Below are 25,148 nucleotides of genomic sequence, written 5' to 3' on the forward strand. Positions count from 1 at the left end.
GAACTCAGAAATCCACCTGCCTCTGCCTCCCAAGTGCTGGGATTAAAGGCGTGCGCCACCACCGCCTGGCCCCGCTGGACTTTTTAGGGGGTAAGCCCATGCTGAAAAGACAGAGGCTCACCGGTCCTGTTGGCCTAGCAGAGGTCACATGGATGGTGAGTACTAGTGGCTCTATCTCTACAGAAACAGAACAACTTGAGGAAGGTAAAGCCACAGCCAGAGGCGTGGCAGAGCCTCAGTGTGGCAAGACTCATACAATGACACCAAAACAAGACTTCACTGAGGGCCTGCGTGCCTGTGGCTCACTGACAGAGCAGGGCATGGACACACAGGGCCTTGAGTCCCAGCCCCAGTACCATTAGAAAGGGTGGGGAGAAAGGGTGAAGTCATGTCCCTCTCCTTCAAGGTGGTCCTGTCTGCTTCATAGGTGCGAGTACAGCTCCAGGAGGAGGCTGAGTCTAGACCAATAGACCAATGGTGTCCAGCAGCGCCGCACCGCTCCTCCATCTGTGTCTCCGCCACAACAGAGCAGCTCCTTCCCCTACACTAGGCACCAGTAGGCCGGCACTTGGGTTGCGAGGGACATTTGCCATGTTTGCTTGTATGACCAAGGCACCAAGGAAATAAACAGGAAATCAGTGTCCTCCATCTTTCATGAGCCAGCATCTGGTGTGCTTGAGTTGAGTTCTGCTGTTAGGAGGTTGGCTTGTGTTTTGTTCTGGAAATTTTCCTTTGGAGATAACTTATTCTCATTGCCTTGCCCACCCCTACCCCCTTGAGTCTCTCTCTCTCTCTCTCTCTCTCTCTCTCTCTCTCTCTCTCTCTCTCTCCTTTTCGCCTACCATTTCTGAGGTAGATGAACCAGGGGTTAGTATTCAGGGGCTGAACCTCAGGACCCTCCCTTCCACAGCCTGTCCCAGACCAGCCTCTCTCCCTCTGCCCCGGTCTACCAGGAACAAATGCTAGACCGGAGCTTGGTGGCCAAGAAAGGGAGAGGATGGGGCAGTGGCCCCTGCCTTTGGAGATTGGAACAGAAGAAGAAACCTGAGCCTGGAATCTGGCAGAGTCTCCTGCTGGCCTCTACTAGAATCCTACCTGGCCCAGCAGAATTCCATCAGATCCCAGCACAGGCCAAATGGTCTGGTGCTGAAGGTTTGCCAACCAGAATGGCTCAGCGTAGACCCCTCTGGTGTGTGGTCCAGTTCCCCTCCAGTCACCAACTGGTTCCCCCTCGTGAGTGAACACCCAGGAGTGGTGCACTGTGCTGTTTGTGTGATCTCCATTCTTATTCTCTACTGCGTTGTAAAAAGGGCCGTTGGTCCATTTGTGTGCACACATATGAGTGTGTACATGCCCTTCCCTGCGCCCTCTTTGTCACAGACAAGAATCGGAGGCTGTACGGAGTCTCTTAACCTCCTCTCCCCAGCATCCTCGGCCCCTATATTTTAATTCTTGATCATGTAGGAATTGTTTTTGATAAATGTTGATATTATTGTTATTATTGTTATTATTAATAAAGACAAAAAGGATTTTTTTGTTTGTTTAAAAGAGAAATGTTTAACCAGATTCTGTGCTATTGAACTGTGGCTTGCACCTTCTGTTTGAAGTGTTTTCCTTGGCTTTGGCATCGTGAGCCACTCTCCTGTGCCAGCAGCGGATGCAGTGGCCTCCCTTCCCCAGCCGAAGCAGCACATAGGCAGTAGCTACTCCTTGTCATTTCCTTTCTCTCTGCAGTCAGAAACCAAAGTCTGGAGCCAAACAAGGCCTGGCTTCTCTTCTGGTCTTCAAAACCAGAGAGGGATAGTCCCTGCTCTGACTCCCAGCCCTCATTTCTGAGAGCCAGGGGCCACCAACCTCTGAGTATGCACAGAAGAAAGCCGCTGCCTACCATGGCATCCGGACATTACCAGCAGGGTCCCTAGCCATCTTATCCTTCCGCACCAACCCTGAAAGCTTGCCTCTTTGAACAAATCCATTGTCTCTTGAATGGATTTGTTTTCAATGTGAGAGCGTGGCTGAGGACCTGTTCCGTGGTCCCATGTCCTCCAATTTCCCCTCCACTTCAGGTGTCACTAATTACTAGCCAGAAGATGTCTGACTCCCAAGAAAGCTTGACAAGCCATTGTCGGCTTCCAAGCTCAGTCCAGCTCTGATGCTCTAGCCCCACCCTGCTGCTCCCCACGCTCAGCCTGACCTGTTTACATGGTACTGGATTGATGGAAGAGCAGGCACCACCCTCCAGAGCCACCCAGACGAAAGCCAGTGAGCCTATTAACCGTGCCATCTTGCGAACTATTTTCAAGATCACCATTGCTTTATATTGTAGTAACCAATATGCGCAGTATATGTTGAATGTATATGAATCTACTTTGCTATTTCTGTTCTTTGAAAATGTAAGAAGTATTTTTTCCTTTCTCATTTCTGTTGATCTAAAAATGATAATAATAATAATCTCCAGATTCAAGTTGCTAAGAGCTTTTGTCCTTGTTTGTGTGGGACATCTACAACTTAGTGACTTGGTTGGACTGTAGGAGGTTGTGGAAATAAAAACCTGATTATGTACTAACGCTGATATGTTGTTTGCCTTACAGTTCAGAGTCTAATTGAGAGAATCACATGGGGTAGGGGCGGAGGTAACCCAGGTGTCTGGAGAAGTCCCCAGACTTAGGGTGGGGCTTGGAGCAGCACATTCTCACCTTGCCTTTTGGCCTCTGAACCTGGCAAATCAGACTCACACTGTGTCCAGGCATCCATGTGGACTCTGACCCCTCAGAAGGGACACATTTGTGTTTGCAGAGTTGGATGGGAAATGGATTCCTTGGGGTCCTCAGAAGGAGAGCCTTGCATTGACCCTGGCTGGAACCTTTATGAGGTGGCCTCCCTCAGCTGTAGGACAGAAGGGCTTTTGGTACTGTTTCCCGATGTCTGTCCCTGGATTCCAGGTGGAGGGCAGAATTTCCAACAGGGCCCCAGGCTCTGCTGAAAGAGCTGAAGTCACACGAGAAAAAAGATCAATGATTTGGGGAATACTGAGATTTGTAGAAAGAGTGACAGAGGCTAGAAGGATGGCTCAGTGGTTAAGAGCACCAACTTCCTGCAACTTACACCACGCAGAACTCCAATTCCAAGGGCCCGACATGCTTCCCAGGCTCCTGTGTACAAATAACATACACTCATACAGATAGAAAACTCTTTAGGCGGGGAGGGGAACATATAAGAAAGCCTTGGAGGCTAGAATTGCAATGAAACTGCTCAGAGTGGAAGGTACCTTCTCAGCCCCTGGAGGTCCTGAAGGTATACGCACTGCACAGAGGTGAGCTGCCTTTGGAACCAGCGATGGGCCCTAAGGACTCCCAAGAGGTCAGGACACCTTTCGCTGATGCTGTGTATGCAAAGTTTTTGACTAGAGGTCAGGTAGGTACCCAGAGGCAGCCAGATTCACTCTGGGATCTGAACCTGGACATCTCTGCCCTCCAGGAAGGAAAGAAAGATTTCCTGACTTTGTACTGGAGCCAGGCCCCACCCACCCACTTAACCACAGAGGCAGGAACATCATTCAGAGCTGATGACAGTGTCCTTCCAAACAGGAATCACTGGGGATCCAGTCTGCTTAGGGAGACCCTCCCCAGCCCTGGCTCCCCATTCCTGCTATTACTACCCCTTGTCGGGTACATATTCCCAGAAGGGGCTGGCACCATTGAAGGCCTGCGCCTTTCTGTGACCCTTTGCCAGTCTGAGAAGCTTTGGTGTATCAATGTCATTCATTCAGTAAATGTTTGGTGTCTCTGGTGCCAGGCCCACCAAAGGACAGAGTCCTTGCACTGCCCTGTGCAGGTGATCTGCTGTGCTGAGACAGAAGTTGTGAAATGGGCTATGTTCACTGCTGCTGAAGCTACCAGCACTCCTGAGAGTGTCGGGATCCCAGGCCAGCACTTGCTGGTCCAATCCAGGAGTCACTTTGGAGGTTCCCAAGATGAGGGGGTGAGGGTAGTGAGAGAAATGCCAATGATAGGCACTATCTTCACTCCCTGGACCAATCCTGGTCACCCAACACCTCTAACAGTAGCCAACCCCAGTCTCAATCTGTGATGAGCCCATTTAACTCTTGATCTGTCCGGAAAGACTTCCTGTTCAGAACAGTAAGTAGCTATTTAGACTAATTTAAACCAAATGTCTCCTGATAAAGTGACAGTCACTCGCAAGTAAGTATGGGGATGGGGGAGGGAGCATAGTGCATACACCTATAACCTCAGCATAGAAAGCCAAGACAGGAGGATTACCCCAAGTTTGAGACCAGCCTGGACTATATACCAAGGCAGGAGCACACTAATTGCTCAGTCAGGTTGTCCCAGAGTTGTCTACCCTGATGTCTTGGATTCCAGTCCCCAAGCCATGTCCCTGGAGAGAGTACAAAGGCTTTGGAAGTGAAGAAATCACCATCAGAGAACTAGAGGCCGGACCCGATCCCTAGCCCCTTGGGCACTGTCTCAAAGCTGAGGGGCAAGAATGTTCTTAAGCAGCTCTGAGCTGCCGTTTTTCTGACAGGCAAACTACCAAGGGGGAGAACATGGCGTCCAGCCTTACAGGGGTGTCTCAAGTTTACTTTAAATGAGTTGCAGAGCAAATGTTAGGTTCAATTAGGATTAGCCAGCACGGTTTCAGTAACAAGCCAGAAAGAAAGATAGGACCGTGGGAAGCAGCCTGGAAACCAACAGACACCCCCACCCCACCCCCAAAAGACCTAAAAAAACTACTCCTGTGGTGGCCACCTCCCTCTGAGTGCTCCCACAGTCCTCGGGGGCTGGTTTCAACCTGGAAAAGACGTCCTGCATCACAGCACCTGCAAGCCAGGCACCTGCCTTACCCCATTTTTGCTGCCAGCAACTGGGGTCACAGGCTATGGCCTAGTAACAGAATGTGTTCGTGGCAGTGACGTCAGGAGTCTGGGATGCAGAACACTTGCCATTTGCTGTTGGTTACCTTTCAGCAGTTTTGCTTGAAATGTGTTCAGATTTCACGGACAACACAACACAAATAAAACTCTGGAGTTCAGAAGCTCAAATCATGGCTAAAAGCATGGGATTGTCAGAGTGATGTTCTGTCTGAAAACTCTTTCATTCAGAGAAAATCTGCATCTTCGCTTCTCTCTTCTAGCACCCATGGATGGGTAGCCGATAACCACTTGGCTCATCTGCACACTCAGATTGCTTGGTCTCTATTTCTGTTCTCAAGTTTCTCCATGGCTTTGGCCCTTCTGCCTCCTCCAATTATATTGAGAGACCCTTGTGATTACTGTGTCTTCTGGATATCCCAGGCTACCCTTGAGTTCAAGTCCCCTAATCACATTTGCCATGTTAGACACCAGGCACAGGTTCCTGGACTTAGTAAGTGCACACACATCTTTTCCATCCTGCTTCCCACACAGTGACTGGAATCATAAGGAAGCTGTGACACGCTCTGTCATTATCTTTCCTTAGCAGATAAGAGACCCTGGGACAGAGAGGTTATGTAACTCGTCCGGGTCACCTGGAGAATAAGTTGCAGAACCCAGAACCAAGGTTCTCTCTGGTTGCAAAGCCTCCTGGGATGGGAGCAGCCTGAAATCCCAGCCACACCCTGAACTGGTAGACAGATTCCAAGCTGGTTTCTAGGGAGTTGGAGAGTTTCCTAGGGAGATGGGCAGAGTACATTGCTGCCTTGGGTCCCAAATGCAGAGACCTGGGTGCAAGGTCCATCCTTGCCTCTAAGGCTGAGAGATAAAGGACACAGCAAATTCCTTCCACTCTCAACAGGCCCTTATCTAGAAGGAAGTTCATGGGAGAACCTCAAATAGATGGTCTCAAAAGTTCCTCTGAGCTTGAAAACTCACTTTCCATAATGGGGTTTTAGAGATGATCTGTGGGGTTTTGTTTGTTTTGTTTTGTTTTGTTTTGTTTTGTTTTGTTTTGTTTTTAGATAGTCTCATGTAGCCCAGGCTGACTTCAAACTTGCTATATGGTCAAGGCTGTGGTTTTGAACCCTCAACCCTCTGACCTTCCAAGTGCAAGAATTGAAGGTATGGGCCACCGTACTCAGCCCACTCTACACAGCTACCCAGCTCTCCCATGCTGGCAAGTGAGCCTAGGCCCTCACCACTCTGGGAACACATACCATCACTGAGCTACATGACCCCTCTTAGTGATCATAGTGAGGTTTTCTCTGGAAGGGAGGCTGAATAACAGCATCTACACATAACGAAAACATTGGCAACTGGGGCTGGAGAGATGCCTCAGCAGTTTAAGACCACTAGCTGCTCTTCCAGAGGTCCTGAGTTCAATTCCCAGAAACCATATGGTGGCTCACAACCATCAGTAAAGGAATCTGATTCCATCTTCTGGTGTGCATGGAAACAGAGCACTCATGTACTTAAGATAAGGAAGAAAGGAAGGGATGGAGGGAGGGAGACAGACAAGAAAGGAGCTAACAACTCCATGTTGGCCTCTGCCGTTTCTTCTGAAGCGTCAGAGGGCTCTTCATCCTCAGCCTGGGGACATGAGCCTGTCTGAATCTCACTCAGGCTGACGCCTCAGTTGTTTTTGGATTTAGGGTTGGGAGGCTGGCTAAACATGTGGCATCTGGAAAGACAAATCCCCAAACCTGGGGGACCAGGGTGAGGTGAAAGGGGGAACCCCTTGGAAAGCAAAAAAACTTTAGGGCGGGGCTGTGAGTGAAGGAGCCCACAATTCCTCACTCCCTCCCTGTTCCAGGCTCAGAGGGCACTAGCAACACAGAGGAGTCCAGGAGTGGGCTCCATGAGACTATCCTGAAGAAGACATACATCACAGGATGGTGCAACTGCCTTACCCCTGGGGACCCCTGGAGTCTGCAGCCACCCCCTGCTGCCCCCACCTGAACCCTTGATCCCAGCTCCGCAGCCCCCGCAGTTTCCTGTTTGCCCACTCTGTTTGCCCAGCCTCAGGAACAGAGCTGATCCTTGAACTCTAAGTTCCACATCGCCAGCAAAAGTAAGCAGTGGCAGGGCCAGGCTGAGCTTATCAGTCTCCCAGCCCAGCCCCTGCCCACACACATATATAGACCAGGGAAGAAGAGCTGGACACCCAGACTGTCGGAGAGCTCCGGGGAGGTAAGTGCCTCTACCTGCCCTCGGTGGCTCTGGCTCCATAGCGCCTCCCAGTTGATGCTCCACTGTCCAAATCAATACCATGGATATCTCTCACCTTTAGCCATTCTAGCCAATGCTTCCACGGGCTTGAATTGTGTATGGAGCCTTTCCATGACAATGCCTCCCTTCAGCCCAGCCCTCCTCCTCCTTCTTCTTCTTCAGGTCACCCACACCCTTCAGGATGAAAGCTGTGGTGCTGGCCCTGGCTCTGGTCTTCCTGACAGGTAGGTGCCTCTTGACCTGCATGGGACTACCTTCCTGGGCACAGAGAACAGAATTCCCACTGTTCTCTTCCCTGACTCTGAGTCTGACCTAACATGGGTTTCCCCTCCATCCCCAGGGAGCCAGGCTTGGCACGTATGGCAGCAAGATGAACCCCAGTCCCAATGGGACAAAGTGAAGGATTTCGCTAATGTGTATGTAGATGCGGTCAAAGACAGCGGCAGAGACTATGTGTCCCAGTTTGAATCCTCCTCCTTGGGCCAACAGCTGAAGTAAGGAAAGACCTAGCATGGGGCCTGGAGCAGGTCAAGGGCTGCCCATCCAGGGTGGGCAGAGAGACCAGTGAGAAGATGCTGGAACTGAGCTGGCTAGCCCTTCACCTGCTTTCCTACCAGCTGGGCACCATGGCAGGTTCCAGTGGAGGACTAGGGATGGGATTCATCTGGCTGTTGGGTAACAACAGCCCCTCATTCGGCCTATGAGTGCCAAATCCCTTTTCCTTGGTCACCCCCAGTACTGGTCAGACAGCACCAAAAAAAAAAAAAAAAAAAAAAAAAAAAAAAAAAAAAAAAAAAAAGGGGACTGGCCTTATAACCAGCACCAACCACATCTGTGTTCTTGGTGCCTTGGGCCATGTGTACAGAGGGATGTAAAGGGGGAAGGCAGGGAACTAGAGGGTTGCATGTTCGGGGAAACTAGGACCATAGCAACTGCACATTAGGGGACGGGGGCACCCAGGTATTATGTGCATGGATCTGCAGACCAGGGGCAGCGCAAGATGCCTGGGCTTGTCTCTCAGCCGCTCTCTCCCCCTCTAGCCTGAATCTCCTGGAAAACTGGGACACTCTGGGTTCAACCGTTGGTCAGCTGCAGGAACGGCTGGGCCCATTGACTCGGGACTTCTGGGATAACTTGGAGAAAGAAACAGATTGGGTGAGACAGGAGATGAACAAGGACCTAGAGGAAGTGAAGCAGAAGGTGCAGCCCTACCTGGACGAATTCCAGAAGAAATGGAAAGAAGATGTGGAGCTCTACCGCCAGAAGGTGGCGCCTCTGGGCGCCGAGCTGCACGAGAGCGCGCGCCAGAAGCTGCAGGAGCTGCAAGGGAGACTGTCCCCTGTGGCTGAGGAACTTCGCGACCGCTTGCGCACACACGTAGACACGCTGCGCACAAAGATAGCGCCCCACAGCGACCAGATGCGCGAGAGCCTGGCCCAGCGCCTGGCTGAGCTCAAGAGCAACCCTACCTTGAACGAGTACCACACCAGGGCCAAAACTCACCTGAAGACACTTAGCGAGAAAGCCAGACCCGCGCTGGAGGACCTGCGCCATAGTCTGATGCCCATGCTGGAGACGTTTAAGACCAAAGTCCAGAGTGTGATCGACAAGGCCAGCGAGACCCTGACTGCCCAGTGAGGCGCCCGCTTCCACTCCCCACCCAAGCATGGGCTTTCTTACAATAAACCTTTCCAAAATGGAATAGCTTCTTTCTTTGGGGGACATAGGGCGGGCGCTAAGGGGACATCACAAGGGACGTGAGAACACGGTGCCGCACTGGGGATTCCTTTGTACGCGACTACTCAGCTCTTAAAGCTCGCTCAAGCTGGGTACCTGGCTGGTTCAGGGTATGAGACAGAATCCCTTCCTAAGAAGGCTCCAAGGGAAATGGATGGCCAGGCAAAGCAGCAAGGAACCCCAAAAGGGTCCCACAGAGGCTCAGAGCACTAGTGCTGTAAGCCAGGATGGGAGTGTCTGGCAATAGGACTGGCTTTGAGACGGCTGGTTTCTTGTGCTAGCCGTGTTTCCAGGTGGGGTCCAGAGGGTGCAGGACGGGAGCCTCTTCCACTCCCTAGAGCCAGGATTCCTCCAGGAGCCAGGAAGATTGGAGTTATTGGGTGGGAGCTAATAAAAAGCCTAGAGCTGAACCTGCTCTCAGCAAACAATTCCCTTTGATCTTTCCCTCCGGTGCACCCACACAGTGTGCTGAAAGGGTCAAGGCTGCAGCCACTCTACCTGACAGTTGGGTACAAAAACAAACAAACAAACAAACAAACAAACACCCCTCTTCGTGATGCTGATGACCACACATTTACTAGAGAGGCCTTCATATCCATCTCTAAATACTGAAGGATGGCCTTTAAGTCCACACCAGCTGGGGAAGCTGAGCTGGGAGGTCTGAAGTTAGTCACTGCAGAAAAGGTGGGTCAGGATGTGCCATTCCATTTAAAAAACAACAACAACAACAACAAAAACTTTTATTACATGGGGCTGGTAAGGTAGAGGCACTTTCGGAAGCCTGAGGACCTGAGTTCAGTGCTTAGAAGACACACACACACACACCCCACAAGTATAAATTAGAGTAATATAAAATATTTAAATTTTATTAGACTTGTTTAGTGTGTGTGTGTTTTCACATGCCACAGAACATGTGTGGAGATAGAGGACAATTTGCAGGTATCTGTTCTCTTTTTCCACCATATAGGTCCCAAAGATCAAACTCAGGTCACCAGGATTAGTGTAGAGAGCGTCTCTACTAGCTAGGCCATCTTGCCAGTCCTTGTTTGTATTTATTTTATTTGGAGACAGTGTCTCCACTAGCCCAGGCTAGACTCAGATGATCTCTGATCTTTCTGCCCCATCTCCCACGTGCCGGGGGTTACAAGGATGACCCACCACTGTTACTCTGTGCTGAGACAACCCCAAAGCTCTGTGCATGCAAGGCAAGCACTCGACCACCTGAGCTGCAGGCCAAGCCAGGCTGTTCATTGGTTAGCCTAGCCCGCTATGGAGTGTAACCAAGCACTCATGTTCACAGGGATGAGGATGTATGCAGAAACGCTTTCACACCAACAGCCTTCCTCTCATCTGCCCCTCTTCAGGCCTGCGTTGATATGCAGGTGATCTCCATCCATCCCCGGTGTATCTTCATGAGCCCCTGGCTAAAAGGGTGAGTTTTTAAATCCACAATCATGTGGAGCCACAGCAGACATTAAACCAGGTTTGGGTAGGAAGGTTTCCTGGTGTGGACACTGGGACTTCTGGCTCTTGGTGGACAGGAAGAGAAACCCCTATTGGATTTCCAGAGAGAACATAGTCCAGTCTGCTGGTTGTGCCAATGTAGTCTGGAAAGGAGCTTCCAACACCTGGCAGAGGCTTTTCCGATGCCAGCAACGTGGAAAATGGAAAGCTGGCCCTGCAGTGTGCTTGCCCCTGATCCGGGGCAGCCACCGGCACTCTCTGAACATTGGTCTTTTACTCTATAATGTGCAAGACCTGTTTTGTGACACTGGGTCTCTTTGAAGTGAGTGTTTGGGGGTGGCAGGAACTTAACAAGCAGCCCTTTGGGGATTCTGAGGACACTGGGTCTCCATTCCAGTCTAGGAGGTCACCTCGTTTAGCTATCACAGTGAGGACTGTTTACAAGGGGTATTTGGATGCGGCACCTCGTGCTTTTAGACACTACCATTTCATTTCTACAACAAACCTTCAGGAGAGGGGCAGATCCTACCCACTTTATTCGTAAGAAATGGAAGCAGCTACAATGCAGTGGTGTTGAGACTTATCCAACCACCCTCCCAGCCTGCCTCCTTCCTTTCGGCCTGTTTAAAGGGGCCAGGCAGCCTGGGCTGTGCAAACCAGCTGCACAGGGTTGGTGATCACATCTGACCTTAAGCCTGGAGATGACATAAGATTACTAGCTAGACAGATACTACACTCCAGCCACGTCGTCCACGTTGTCCTGCCCTTGACAGATTTATCACAGATTGTAACTGCAAATCTGTTGTGACCTGCTTTGATCTTTCCCATTAAGTCAAGCAGGGAAGCGGAGTTCTACGTACAAAGGAAGAAGCACTCCAGAGACCACTAAAGAGGTGGATGACCTACAGCCCCAGGCCCACCCCTTCAACAGGCCTAGCTCATCCCCATGCCCAGACATCAAGGCACATGGGACACCTACTAACCGCAGCTTCTTATCCAGCTTTATTAGGGACAGCATGTTTAGGTGAGATCTAGGGAGGGGTGAAGACATGAGAACATACTTTCCCCTTAAAGCAACCTTCAGGGGCCACCTGGAAGGCCTGGAGGGGGGCAGCAGGATGGAGGAACAGGCACATCTGGAACACAGAAGTCTCACGACTCAATAGCTGGAGTTGGTTGGTACTCAGGGTTAGAATCCCAGAAGCCGGTGAACTTGTCAGTAAACTTGCTCCAGTAGCCTTTCAGGGACCCGAAGGGATTGTCCATCCAGCCCCTGGGGGTTAAAGCAGTAAGAGGCATCCATGGGGGGGGGGAGAGAGAGAGAGAGAGAGAGAGAGAGAGAGAGAGAGAGAGAGTCGTGTGTGTGTGTGTGTGTGTGTGTGTGTGTGTGTGTGTGTGTGTGTGTGTGTGTGAAAAGCTCCCTCGTGGGCAGCTAGACCCAGGACTGCACACAGGGCTCCACTGGCTCTCTCAGCCACCAGCACCACCTTGCCTATCACCACCCCAAAATCATCTGCAACTACCTTCCAGGGCAGAAGAGATGGTAAAGAGAGCCCTAAGAAACCCCACCTTCATCAAGGTTGGATCAGACCCTCAGTGCCTCCCATCCAATCTCCTTTCAGGCCGGAGGCACCAAGTGCTGGGGAGCCGGATACTAAGGTCAGCCTGCCTGTATAGTCTATACAAATCGCTCCCTTGAGGTACCCCATCCCTGGCTCTAAGTGGATGAGGCAGAGGCAGGGCCAGTCTCTCATTTGAAACATCACTGAATGACTTTTAAGCTGTGTGATCTAGGCCAGGTTATCTAACTTTTTATCATCAGCAAAACCGAGTATCTAATATCCTCCCCACACAGCCTGTTCTGGGGATAGAGACTGTCAACATCTTCTGCTACATAGGTAACTGAACTATCAAATGTCAGCCAAAGCCATTGGCCGGGGGGTGATGTTTCATAGTGGGCAAGATGCCTACCTCAGACTGAGCCCAGGGATGGGACCAGGACAGACTCCCACCCTCTAACCCCCAACCTCCCACCTCACTTCCCACCACTACCCCCTGCATACAGGCAGAAACCAGAGCAGGTAGGGCTCCCAGCGTGTGCTCAGGACCCAGAGGAGAAAACCTGCAGCGAGGCTAAATGCCCCTCAGGTTGCTCTGAGGAGAAGCAGAGAAGATAGGAGAAGGCTGCTTGCCCTGCCTTGTCATCTTGGTCACAGTCCCGAAAGGCCTCATGAGGGGCCAGAGGCTCAGGCAGGTCCCAGGCCCTGGTAAACTTGGTGGACCACAGTCTCTGTGCTAGGGTCTTAGCACCAGGGCATGAGAGGAGAAGACACAGGAAAGGAGGCCAGTGTGCCTACCTGGCCACCACAGCTATATCGGACTCCTGCACGCTACTTAGCGCATCCTGGACCGTCTTGGAGGCTTGTTCCATGTAGCCCTGCACAGAGCCCAGCAGTAAGGATCCCTCTACCTCTTCAGCTCCTGCAAGAGAGCAGAGTTAGGTCAGCCCAGCCACCCCTTATCAGGGCAGGGCCCCCTGACCAGCTCCCACTGAAACCCAGCCCCACTCCCACCAGCTTACGAGCAGATGCCAGGAGAGCCAAGAGGGCCACAGTGAGAAGCGTCCGGGGCTGCATGGCACCTATGCACCTGCGGGAAAGCATCTCATGAGAAGGTACTGTGGATCTGCCACATCTAGGTCCTCCCCTTGAGAATGCCATGACTCCTGGGTCATGAATCCCAAGCCTTTTTCCTACTGATATCAGACAGAGAACTACAGTAGACCCAAGCCCCCAAGTGGAGTGGAAGGTGGAGTATAGAAATACTCTGCAGAACGGGACTCTACCCTAATATGCTGAGAAACAATAAGTTTCTTTCCCTCGCTAGGACTCAGTCCTGGGTAGGCATCTAATAGCTCAGAGCAAGCCAAACAAGGAGCAGCGTGACCCAATTGCAGGCAGCTCTGCCACTACCCAGTGCAAGGCTTTTGGCCCAGTGGCCTCCCTTTCTCCAGCTTCTAGCCCTCCCCCCACCCACCAGGAACCCAAGGGTGGAGGCCATGTGTCCCAAGCCTTCTGTGGGCTAGCTGGCTGGGTGGCGAGAGCTTCTCCCTCCAGCTCTTTGTCTCTTCCCGTCCTTCCTCTCCTCCCCAGGGGCATTACCTGGAATAGCTAGCTGCTTCTAGGGATAAAACTGAGCAGGCAAGCAGGGAGGGCTCTGACCTGTTTTATATTGGCTCCAGGATGGGACAGCGGGCACAGAAGGCCCAGTGAGCTGGGCAAAGGTCACCTGCTGAGCAGTCCAGACCAGAGCCCGAGGCAGGAAGGCCATGCAGCCATCTGCCAGAGGAGTTGAGAAATCCCTCTGAGATTGCCCATGCTTTTCACGGCCACCTCCGCCACCAAGGGATCAGCTACCGGCTCACCTAGATGAGGTCAGTGAGACAGGAAAAGACAGGGGACAAGCCTTGGACCTCAGGCCTGCTTTACAGCCTAGAGCCAGTGACAGGCTCCTTCACAGAAGCCCCCTGAAAGCCTTCCAGTAGAATGGAATGGGGAATCTGCGGTACCACTGAGGAGCAACGGTGGAAGTCGGGTGGGAGGGGGCAGAGTGAAGGTTAACATGCCCCCACCCTGACCTCCACCTGTGATCCCAACAGTCTCCTCTGCCATAGCTGGGCAGGGGTTAGTGAGAGAAGGACAAAGGTCACATGAAACCCAAGGCCTTGCCCCTCCCCAACTCCTCCACAGGCCTCCTCTTGCCCTCTGGACCTTCGTTAGTAATCCTGAGATAGAAGCAGGGCCCATGGCTGGGTGATATCTGACCCCTACATGAGCCCTAACTATGAGAACCTGCAAGCAGCAAGGTATAGACAGGCCATTCACAAAGAAGGTGAGGATGAAGGAGGCGCTCTGGGGCTACTAAGATGTCCCCTGAGCTAGTACTGAGACCCATAGCCTAGACAGCAGCAGCGGACATCATCTTCTGGATGCAGACTTTGGAGCCAAGAAATCCTAGGTTTGGGGTTTTTCGGTTGGTTGGTTGGTTGATTTTTTTTTTTTTTTTCTGAGACAGTGTTTCTCTGTGTAGCCCTGTCTGTCCTGGAACTAGCTCTGTAGACACGGTTGGCTTTGAACTCAGAAATCTGCTTGCCTCTGCCTCCTGAGTGCTAGGATTATAGGCATGAGCCACTACCTGCCAAAATCCTAGGTTTAAATGCTACATTCGGGACTAGAGAAATAGGCCAATTGGGCAAAATGCTCGTTTTGTAAGTAGGAAGACCGTAGTTCAATCCCCAGTCCCCATGTACAGCATAAGTGCAGTAATATCCACTTGTAATCCCAAGCACTGGGGACAGGGAGATAGGTAGTAGGCCAGGAGTTGATGTCCAGCCAGCCTAGCTTCTTCAGTGAGCCCCAGATACCACTGAGAGACTCTGTCTCATAAGGCAAGGTAAACAGCTCTTGAAAAACGATACCTGAGCCAGGCAGTGGTGGTGCATGCCTTTAATCCCAGGACTTGGGAGGCAGAGGCAGGTGGATTTCTGAGTTCGAGGCCAGCCTGGGTTACAGAGTGAGTTCCAAGACAACCAGGGCTACACAGAGAAACCCTGTCTCGAAAAACAAAAAAAAAAAAAAAAAAAAAGTAGAAAGTAGAAAAATGATACCTGAAACTGACCTGTGGCCTCCACAGTTGTGCACGTCACACATGCCTATGGACCTGCACAAACGCCTAAGCAACTGACGCCTTTAAGGCTGACATGTAGGGTCTGTGGTCAGAAGTTAACGGAATGGGACACTGACTTCCCAGTGTGTGGAGAAACACACAGCAGCTGACCCAGGAAAGGACTCAGTTTCCCTACTTCCCAAACACTGACAGCCCGAGACAGCAGGCGGTTTCCATGCAGAAACAGGGCTTGCTGCAGGCAGCAACCTCTGTGAATGAAATCTCAGCCTGAGAGGAGCCTGGCTGTCCCCTCTGAACTCTTAATCTCTGTCTTTGGCTGAGACACGAAGCTCATCTATCAGAAATTCATTCTTTTGACATAAGACGGTTGTCTGGAGTAGCTGTGATAGTGTTTGCTTAAAAGACCAGCACTCAAGAAAATAGTGTTAGAGGTCAGCCTGGACTAAATAATGTGACTGTCTCAGAACAGCTCAAAACAGAGTTTGTTTCCTGTTAAAATGTAAGTTGTTCGAATTATGTAACTTAGACATTACTAACTCCGTTTTATGGCTAAAAACCAAAGGCCCAGTGGGGTAGAGACTGCTCAACACATGCCACCCAGCAGTGGAGAAGCTGGGTCTCAGCACCCATTTATACCCAAGCTTCCTCTGAGAAAAGTCCCTGGCGAAGCTGAGAGGGAACAAAGGTGGTACCAGGGCGGGGCACTGTGTGTCGTGGAGGGAATGCCATGTTCTTTTTTCTTCTCAGCCTGTTTCTTGTTCCTAGGCAAAGGGCACAACAGGGATCAGATCCCAATCTGGGGTGTGATATCAAGTCCTTGGCCCTGAGAATGATTTAACAGGTTGACTGGGTCATTGTCCATTGGTAGGTAGGGTCTGGGAAGCCTGTCACCTCCCCTGTATATAGAACATGGTCACTGAATCAAGAAAAGTCAAAAGATGCCAATAGAGAGCCCCAGCCATGTGATACTTAGCTGCACAGAAAACTTAGGTGTGTGAATCCCATAGAGTAGTTGGCAGGCAGGTGATACTTTGGAACCTGGGCTCTGGGACTTAGACCCTTCCAAAAAATCTTGTACCCTCAACCATAGGAGCCTTATGGTGGCCTCTTGGTGGCTTTCTGGCCTAGGGTCCTCTGGGGAAAGGACAGTGTTCTTGACTTACAGACCCAGTCCCATGGAGGAAGTAGCAGTGGGGGAGTGTCTTAGTTTCTTTTCCTGTTGCTATGATACAATATCCTGACGAAAACAAAGTGAGGAGTTATCCTGGCTCACACATGGGGGGCCATGGTGGCGGGAACATGGAGTAGCCAGTCACATCCTGTTTACAGCTAAAAGCAAAGAGCCATGAGAAGCCAGTCCTCAGCTCGGCTCGCTTTCTTCATTTTGTGTGGTCTGGGATCCTTCATCCAACAACCCGCCCCCCCTCAGGTGATTCCAGATTCTGTCAAATTGACAGTTAAAACTAATCACCACACTGTGGAAGATGTCTTGAACATTTGGACTGAGAACAGCCCTCAGGAGTGGCTTGCCAGCCCTCCTCTGTTTGGCTAACAGCAGGTTGGGTAGATGAGAGCCCCAGGGCTCTACTTGGATCCTATGGGCAGATGGATGGGGCACAGCTATCAATCAGCCTTACTAGCCATGAGCTCTGTATGAGCACAGGCAGAGACTGAGGGTCAGACAGAGACGTGAGTTGCCAAGACCACTTGACCCTCTGTGCCTGAGGCTGGCTCTAAGGTGGTCTGCTCTTTTTGCCCAGAAGCTGACACGTGGGGTCCCCATTTTGCCTCACCCTCTATGCAAATCACCAGCAGATGCATATGAAGTCTGCCTCAGTCTTGGAGAAGTCAATATGATGATTTATGACACGCGCCAGGAGGCAGTACAACCTCCCTGTAGGGGCTGGTGCATACATGAGTGCTAGCCACACATGTGTGTACGATGACCCAGTCTCTTAGCTCAGAGCCGACTTCTGAACCCCTGGACAACTCAGATATCTATGCATATCTGACAGTCCGTCACTGGAAACCACCCTTGAACAAACTTAGGTAACACAGGTCTTCTTAGAAAGGGTATGAGTGGGCAAGCACCTCTGGACCTGTCCCACGATTCTGGCACCTGGGACTCAGCCTGCAGGTTCAGGAGGTGGAACTGTAGCTGAGATGTCCTACGTGACTCATCCCCCATCAGTTCTGACCTTTGGGCACAGCACAGGCTGGACCAGGCATGATTAGGTAAAGCAAGATGAGGACCAATGGGTCAATGGTACACAGAGAGAAACCGTCCATAGCTAATATTCAACGAGGAACCTAAGGCGAGCCAGACTATCTCACAGAATCTTCACAACGAAGACTCATCCAAGACCACACAGCACAGACTGTGTGGGATCCAGATGCAAACACAGGGAGTCGACTCCAGAACCTGAACTCAGAAAACACTGAAAGACCATCAAGATGACTCAGTGAACAAAGTCACTGATGACATCAGTTAAAACCCTGGAACCCAAACGGTAGGATGAGAGAACAAACCTCTCCAGTTCTCATCTGACCTCTATACACGTGTTGTGATGTATACATACTCACCCCTACCAAATATTAGTAAATAAATAACATTATCACTATCATTATCATTATTTTTGTTTGTTTTGTTTTGAGACAGGGTTTCTCTATGTAGCCCTAGCTTCCTGGAACTCACTTTGTAGACTATGCTGTCCTTGAACTCACAGAGATCTACCAATCTCCACCTCCTGTGTGCTGGGATTAAAGGCATGTGCCATCACACTTGGCATAAATTAATTTTCTTAAACTCACTAAGCATGGCTGCGCTAGGAAGGAATGAGCTCGGGGAAGCTTGAGCCCTGTGGGGAGCCATGCAGTACAGTGGGGCCCAGCAGAGGAGCGCAGGTATCCAACTGTCTTCAGTCCCATGAGACAAGCTAATCTGGACACATTTAAAAAAAAAATGGATGGCAACACAGCAAATCAGACTGGGCACAATCGTGGTCTATTCTAATGGCTGTCATTTCACAAATGCTGTCTTGTGGATAGCAGTCAATGGGACAATATGATGGATGCCCTCATCTAGTCCCTGGTGTGGTCCACCGAGGCTCCACACTGACCACACCCTGGCACCTTGCCTGTGGATATCTGCTGCAATTGTATGTGTGGACACATGTGGAGTCTCAGTAGGAGACCTCAAAAAACTCACTTTCCACAGCAGTGTCTGTCACCTTTTGGGGGGGGGGGAGAGAGAGAGGGAGAGAGGGAGAAAGGGAGAGAGGGAGAGAGAGAGGAGTCACTCTGCATGGCTCTTGCATATGGCTGAGAACAGTGGGACAGCAATCAAGCCTTAGCCAGCCCCGCTCTCTCACTGTTGCCTCTAGCCCACTTGGTGACCCTCTGAGGGAAAGGGTGGCTCTCCCTCTGCCACTGTCAGGAGAGGATCAGGTTCTCTCCTTCCTTTCTGTGCTGATACACACAGAAAATCATTGTCATTAATTTCAGCCCTTACTCTGGGCTAAGCTCCCTGCAGCCATCTCACAAGTACCACCTAATTTAATGTAACAAAACTACACATTGTTCAAAAGAGAAACTCGAAGCTTCATGATAACTAGACAGAGGTAAGCCAGCTTGACAGTCATGAGATACAAAGCCCACTGTGATTAACTCTTTTGATCCTGGGTTCTGATCCTCTCCTGACCAAGGGTATCACAGACACCTCAACTGAGGCTCACTGTCTGCTGCAGCCCTATGCCATCTCTGGGCCTGGTACAGTCTCTGTAGCTGATGTTCTGAGACAAAGTTCAGGTTGGTGGCAGCTGTCAGACTGGTGGCTGTCTCACTGGGGTGGAAAGAGGAGACCTGGACCTTGTTCTCTCAGACTGGCACAGACCCAGGGCTGCCAACAGGGCCTCTGGGGCCTCAGTTCTGTTCAGGGACTCCCCTAGACTCCCAGGCTCATTCCTCCTGAAGTTTCTGGCTATCCTTCCCAGCCTCTTGGACAGGGTGGAGCCAACCCAAGAAGATTGCTTCTCTCTGCTGCCTGTGTGCTGTCAGCTTCCACGTTGTCTTAGGGTCACTAAAGTCCAAGAGGCCTTCTGAGAGTGTGTCACCTTCCAACGTGGAGTCACACTGGGGAGGAGGCGGGGAGAGAGGGCTGGAGGGGCTTTAAATGAGTGGCTGGCCTTGCCTGCAGTCAATCTGCACAGCGACACAGGTACACCGTTTCTTCTGACTCCGGGAAACATCCAGTGTAGCTGAAACTGTCCCAGCCCAGTGAGGAGCCCAGGATGTTCCTGAAGGCTGCGGTGCTGACCCTGGCCCTGGTGGCCATCACCGGTGAGTAGACACTGCATCTGGGAGGCAGCAAGGAAAGCCAGCTCTAGAACGGGCGGACAGCTCGGGGTGGCCTGTGTTTGCCCAGCAGCTCATAGGAGAACAGGCCTTTGTTCTCCCCGGCACTCGTGCTCCCTGGGTTATCCCAGGGATGGGGCAATAATGGTTTGGGTTATCCAAACTCCAATATTATCCGGCTCAGAGCTGAGGCAGGGGAGCCAGGAGAGAGATGATCCTCATAAAGTTGCCTTCTGCTCTCTCTCTGCCCAGGCACCCGGGCTGAGGTCACTTCGGACCAGGTGGCCAATGTGGTGTGGGATTACTTTACCCAGCTAAGCAACAATGCCAAGGAGGCTGTGGAACAGCTTCAGAAGACAGATGTCACTCAGCAGCTCAGGTAAGTGCCATCAGTCTACAAGGCGACGCTTGAAGCCCATAGCTGACCTCAGAGGTGGGACACTGGCTCCTGGAGTCCTTCTGTTCTCACTAAAGGAGTCTTGCCTCCCTGGACCTAGATTGTCCCTGTAAACAAGAAAGCTGGACCCAGGGATCCATCCCTATAGTTCCTTCCTATCTGCATGTGCTAGAGTTTGGTAAATAGCCAAATCCCATCACAAACTCTTGGCAGAAAGAGGAAAGAGACGTGTCCTGTAAGGACATGAGGTTCTGGGCAAACAGGGGAAGGAGGGCTGGTATTTTGGGGGACCCACTGAGCACATGCAAGGACATCAGACCCTGTGCCACTGGAAGACATGTGTTGCACAATGTGACCCTGGGAGGGGAGTGATGTCAAAGTCCAGCCCCATTCTTTATCTACAGGTAAGAAAAGCAAACTTCTCAAGTCACATGGTGGGCAGATAAGGATGCAGAGGCTCAGCAGAAGCCTTGCAGATAAAACTCCAAAGTCAAACTAATCCTAGGAGATTTCCTGAAAGCATGACCTACCCCAGGGGAGGGCCAAAGGGACAAGACGGAGGTCTCTGTTCCCATGGACACACTCCTGACCTAAGCAGGTGTATAGAGCTGAGTGTTCTACAAGCGTATCTAATGGTGCTTCCTTGTATCCATCCTTTCCCTGAAGTACCCTCTTCCAGGACAAACTTGGGGATGTTAATACGTATGCCGATGGGATGCACAACAAGCTGGTGCCCTTTGTCGTGCAGCTGAGTGGGCATCTAGCCCAGGAAACCGAGAGGGTGAAGGACGAGATTCAGAAGGAGCTGAAGGACCTACGTGACCGCATGATGCCCCACGCCAACAAAGTAACCCAGACGTTCGGGGAGAACATGCAGAAGCTGCAGGAGCACCTGAAGCCCTATGCCATGGACCTGCAAGATCAGATCAACACACAGACCCAGGAAATGAAGCTCCAGCTGACCCCCTACATCCAGCGCATGCAGACCACCATCCAGGAGAATGTGGACAACCTGCAGACCTCGATGATGCCCCTTGCCAACAACTTAAAGGACAAGTTTAACAGGAATATGGAAGAGCTCAAGGGGCACCTAACCCCCCGTGCCAGCGAGCTGAAGGCCACGATCGACCAGAACCTGGAGGATTTGCGCCGCAGCCTGGCCCCTCTGACGGTGGGCGTGCAGGAGAAACTCAACCATCAGATGGAGGGCCTGGCCTTCCAGATGAAGAAGAACGCGGAGGAGCTCCAGACCAAGGTCTCTGCAAAAATCGACCAGCTGCAGAAGAATCTGGCCCCACTGGTGGAAGACGTGCAGAGCAAGGTGAAGGGCAACACGGAAGGGCTGCAGAAGTCTCTGGAAGACCTGAACAGGCAGCTGGAGCAGCAGGTGGAGGAGTTCCGACGCACTGTGGAGCCCATGGGAGAGATGTTCAACAAGGCCCTGGTGCAGCAGCTGGAACAGTTCAGACAGCAGCTGGGTTCCAATTCGGGGGAAGTGGAAAGCCACTTGAGCTTCCTGGAGAAGAGCCTGAGGGAGAAGGTCAGCTCCTTTATGAGCACCCTGGAAAAAAAGGGGAGCCCAGACCAGCCTCTAGCCCTCCCCCTCCCGGAGCAGGCCCAGGAGCAGGCTCAGGAGCAGGCTCAGGAGCAGGTGCAGCCCAAACCTCTGGAGAGCTGAGCTGTCCCTGGTGCCCTCAGCCCATCACAGCAGCAGACACCTGTCCTGCCCCACCACCTGTCTGTCACTCTGTCCCCAGGCACTTCTTGTACCAGCTTGAGGACACATGTCCTGTGGGAGGTGACGCCTCATCTCGCTACTCAATAAAGCAACTGAGAAATTAGCCCCATCTGGTTGCCTGTGATTCCTTGGGGGCTGGCCTGACGTGGGGAGGACATCACGGCATCTGGCTGGGGACATGGGGGTGAGGGGTGGGGCCGGTAATGAGCCTTCGAGTGGGTCAGGGGTTGGTGTGCTAGAGAGGAGACTGCAGAAAAGATGCCAGTCTATCAGAAAACAAAACACACACCCCATTCACAGCCTGCAAACAGTTATCAAACGCCCTTGAGGTTCCAGTCAAGATTCTGAGCACTAGTCAAAACAGCCTTTGTGGCATTGTGTGCCTGAAGACCAGGCTTGGTGTTGACAGGGACACCTGGAGGGCAGCAAGACACAGTCCCTGATTTTGAAGAGTTTACTGCACGGCAAGTCCCTTCTTGAATGTGCCTGTGCCTTTGAACTTATTTATACAAAAGTAAGCCACTCTGTCCCATTGGAAAGTACTCATGTTTGCCCGGGAATTTTCTCCACCTATGGATAAATCTGTTGACTCCAGAGCTGTATAATAGATGCCACAGGATATGAAAACGAGCCTTGGCAGCCAAGGTGGAACAGGCTTTGCCCAGGAGCCTCCTGATGGGTGGCTTGCCTGTCTATGACAAAGCTGGTGGTCGCTGGGGCAAAGAAATGAACCCATCAGAGGACCCCAGTGGTTTTATGGGCACAGCCAGCCACAAGAGGCTGAAGTCTCTGGAATGAATTTTCCCCTGCCCTTGGAGACTTAGAGCCTCCCTAAGGAGGGAATCTCAGAGTAGAGTAGTTCAGGGATTCCTTCCAAAAGATTTCACATACTGGCTGTAGCCTCTGCCTCAGGTCTGCAAGTCAAACCCCTCTGCCTCAGAATGGGTAAAGTCCCTCTGGGATGGACTGGAACATGCTGTGGGTGGTCCCAGCTGCTCTGGCCTTCTCCTTCCCTTCCAAGGCGTCCTCTGTGTGTCATAAGCCCAGACCTGGGTTTGCATCCTAGTTTCCAGATACTTCTACTGGGTGATTTGGAGCAGGTAACAAAACCTGTTTTGGAAAGGAAAAATGAGGAACCTTAGGCCAGAGTTATTCAGAAGGTCTGATGGTGCCAAGCACTTAATACAACCATCAAGGCAATGTAAATACTAAATGTGTGTGTGCGCGCACACGTGTGTGCACGATCACGTGCGCGCTGTGCTGCTCTAATGTAGCAGACACCTAGGAAACGTTCTCCTCTGCTCACATCTCCAGACCCCAGATCCAGGCCACCAAATGCTTCGAGTCTCCCCAGCCCCTGGTAACCTCAGCTACTTGGGCCCAACTGTCACAGCTACTTGCACTTAAGACCCAGGTGACCAGGGGACCACAATGGGCAAGGATGCATGGCAGCTGGAGTCTGGCTGAATGGCTTTAAGAAACGCTTGCTTAGAGAGCCTGAGGCACTACAAGGAGGCAGGACAAAGGCTGGTTGGTGTTCTGAGCTGTTCTGGAAGCTTCTGGTAGATCAGTTAGGTGAGCTCTGTCTCTCAAAGCCTCTGAGTCTCCCAGTCCCTTGTTCATAGTGCAAATCCCGAGTGGGACCCCTGAGTTCTTTCCTGCTGTCTTCAGGACTGTTAAACACATCTCCTAGGGGCCTGCCTTACTCCTGGTTTCTCTGAATGAGGGTGCTTACTTTCTCTTGAGCCAGGATGTCACTCCTAACCTTCAGTCTTTTAGGTCACAGCTTCCAGGTCACAGCATTTGCTTTTGGCCTGCTTTAATAGGCTGGGTGTTCCTGTGAGCACACTGTGGTGCATGCACGTGTGTGTGTGTGTGTGTGTGTGTGTGTGTGTGTGTGTGTGTGTGTGTGTGTGTATTTGGGTGGATGGGTGCATGTATACGTCAGATGATAACCCTCAAGAAAACCATTTGCTTCCTTTGGGACAGGGTCTCTTATTAGCTTGGAGCTCACCAATTAGGGTAGACAGGCTGAACAGTGAGAGACAGGGACCCACTTGTCCAAGCCTCCCTGAAATGAATGGATTCCAACCATCAATGTAAAGTTAGGTATGGTGGCACATGCCTTTAATTCCAGCACTCAGAAGACAGAAGCAAGTAGATCACTATGAGTTCAAAGCCAGCCTGGCCTACGTGGGGAATTTCAGGCTAGCCAGGGCTATATAATGAGACCTTATCGCAAATGAAAACAAATAAACAAACAAAAGAGACTGCGTTAGATTGGTTTATTTTACCTCCTGTTGCTGCGGTTCTGAGGTTTTGTCTCTTCCATGGTTAAACAATTTTATTTGCAGTTACTTTTGAGTTCTGAGCTCATTGCCATTAAGCCACCACACATATTTAAACCATCTGTGACCCCTAGGTCTTTTCAAATGTCCTATGAAGAAAACTTCCCTCAAGATTCAGCTGGCTCACAGCCAGAAATGATAATGAAGGACTTTTGCAACTTAATCCTCAACCCAGTACCAAGTATCCCTACCCTCTACCAGTAGATGGGCCCCAGGCCCAGGACAGGTAGAAGATGACCCAGAAACCACAGTCAGTGCAAAGAGACACACTAGTCAAATTGAGAAGATAGCACCAGCTTAGAGGAGAACTGAGAGGCATTGGACTTAAGGGAGGTCAGAGAGAAGCACAGAGCTCTCTGCTGCCACAGCCCTGCAGTTCCTGTCATGGACAGGGTCCTTCTGAGAGTGCCAGAGGAGAAAACAACTGCGTCCAGGTGGTAACAGCTCACACTCACTCAGAGGCAGGTAGGTCTCTGTGAGTTCAAAGCCAGTCTGGTCTATAGAGTGAGATCCAGGACAGCCAGAACTACACTGAGAAACCCTGCTCCCCACCTCCCCCAAACCCCCATTTAAAAAAAAAAAAAAAGAAAAGAAAAAAGAAAAAGAAAACAATCATTGCAAAGATTCACTTTAGGCCTAAATCTTATAATCTCTTCCTTTAACTTTAAAACTACATTTACTTATGTGTGCCATGATCCTCTCCCAGACTTGCCAATGGTGGTCTATCTATAAGGATTGTGTGTGGTTTGAATGTATACAAATAACCTTTTTATACCTCTATGCATTGATTTGACCCAAAGAAACTCTAATGAGTTTCAATTACTCCCGCATGCTTTAGAAGCTTCAAGTATTAGATGAAATATAAACAACCGTGGGGAGTTAAGGTTCGATTACATTACTAAGTCTTTTTTTTGTTTTTGTTTTTTTTTTTTAAGTTTCCAAGAAAACATTATCTGTGTTCATTTAGAGAAAGAGAGAGAGAGAGAGAGAGAGAGAGAGAGAGAGAGAGAGAGAGAGAGATTAGAAGGGGGGGTCTCTGGGAGAGGATGAGGTCTTTAAGAACAGGATTGGAATTCTCACAGAAGGATCACGGAAGGATCCCCATGGAAAGTCCTCCTTGCTTCAAATGTCAGACATAGCTAGACAGCGCCATCTATGGGCCAGAGGGTGGCCTTCACCAGATACCTGATGCCTGGAACTTGGGTGTGGTGGTATAGGAATATAGAAGAGAGAGAGAGAGAGAGAGAGAGAGAGAGAGAGAGA

General features: G+C 50.9%; 4 protein-coding genes across 6 annotated transcripts in view; 3 read left to right on the forward strand and 1 right to left on the reverse strand.

The window, feature by feature from the left end:
• The window catches only part of Sik3 (SIK family kinase 3), a 204,429-nt gene extending 201,857 nt beyond the window's left edge, over positions 1-2,572 (forward strand). For both annotated transcript variants that reach the window (XM_021173280.2, XM_021173281.2), the window contains one exon: positions 428-2,572. The gene's annotated coding sequence lies outside the window, so the exon portion shown is untranslated. The remainder of the gene's footprint in view (positions 1-427) is intronic.
• A 4,440-nt stretch (positions 2,573-7,012) lies between these two features.
• On the forward strand, positions 7,013-8,864 carry Apoa1 (apolipoprotein A1). Its single transcript, XM_021172986.2, has 4 exons — positions 7,013-7,123; positions 7,325-7,386; positions 7,503-7,656; positions 8,203-8,864. Exons 2-4 carry the CDS (start codon positions 7,344-7,346, stop codon positions 8,798-8,800), a joined length of 795 nt encoding a protein of 264 aa, XP_021028645.1. The 5' UTR covers positions 7,013-7,123; positions 7,325-7,343; the 3' UTR covers positions 8,801-8,864.
• Positions 8,865-11,342: 2,478 nt separating this feature from the next.
• Apoc3 (apolipoprotein C3) lies at positions 11,343-13,624 on the reverse strand. Of its 2 annotated transcripts, none has more exons than XM_021171592.2 (4): positions 13,525-13,624; positions 12,945-13,012; positions 12,721-12,844; positions 11,343-11,636 (listed from the first exon to the last, which is right to left on the reverse strand). In XM_021171592.2, exons 2-4 carry the CDS (start codon positions 12,997-12,999, stop codon positions 11,516-11,518), a joined length of 300 nt encoding a protein of 99 aa, XP_021027251.1. In that variant the 5' UTR covers positions 13,000-13,012; positions 13,525-13,624; the 3' UTR covers positions 11,343-11,515. The 2 variants fall into 2 exon arrangements, with proteins under 2 accessions (XP_021027251.1, XP_021027250.1); XM_021171591.1 differs by lacking the exon at positions 13,525-13,624 and adding an exon at positions 13,400-13,521.
• A 5,303-nt stretch (positions 13,625-18,927) lies between these two features.
• Apoa4 (apolipoprotein A4) lies at positions 18,928-21,646 on the forward strand. Its single transcript, XM_021171589.2, has 3 exons — positions 18,928-19,387; positions 19,655-19,781; positions 20,466-21,646. Exons 1-3 carry the CDS (start codon positions 19,339-19,341, stop codon positions 21,475-21,477), a joined length of 1,188 nt encoding a protein of 395 aa, XP_021027248.1. The 5' UTR covers positions 18,928-19,338; the 3' UTR covers positions 21,478-21,646.
• Positions 21,647-25,148: the final 3,502 nt, after the last annotated feature.

This window comes from Mus caroli, chromosome 9, assembly GCF_900094665.2.
Source record: "Mus caroli chromosome 9, CAROLI_EIJ_v1.1, whole genome shotgun sequence".
Taxonomy (NCBI): domain Eukaryota; kingdom Metazoa; phylum Chordata; class Mammalia; order Rodentia; family Muridae; genus Mus; species Mus caroli.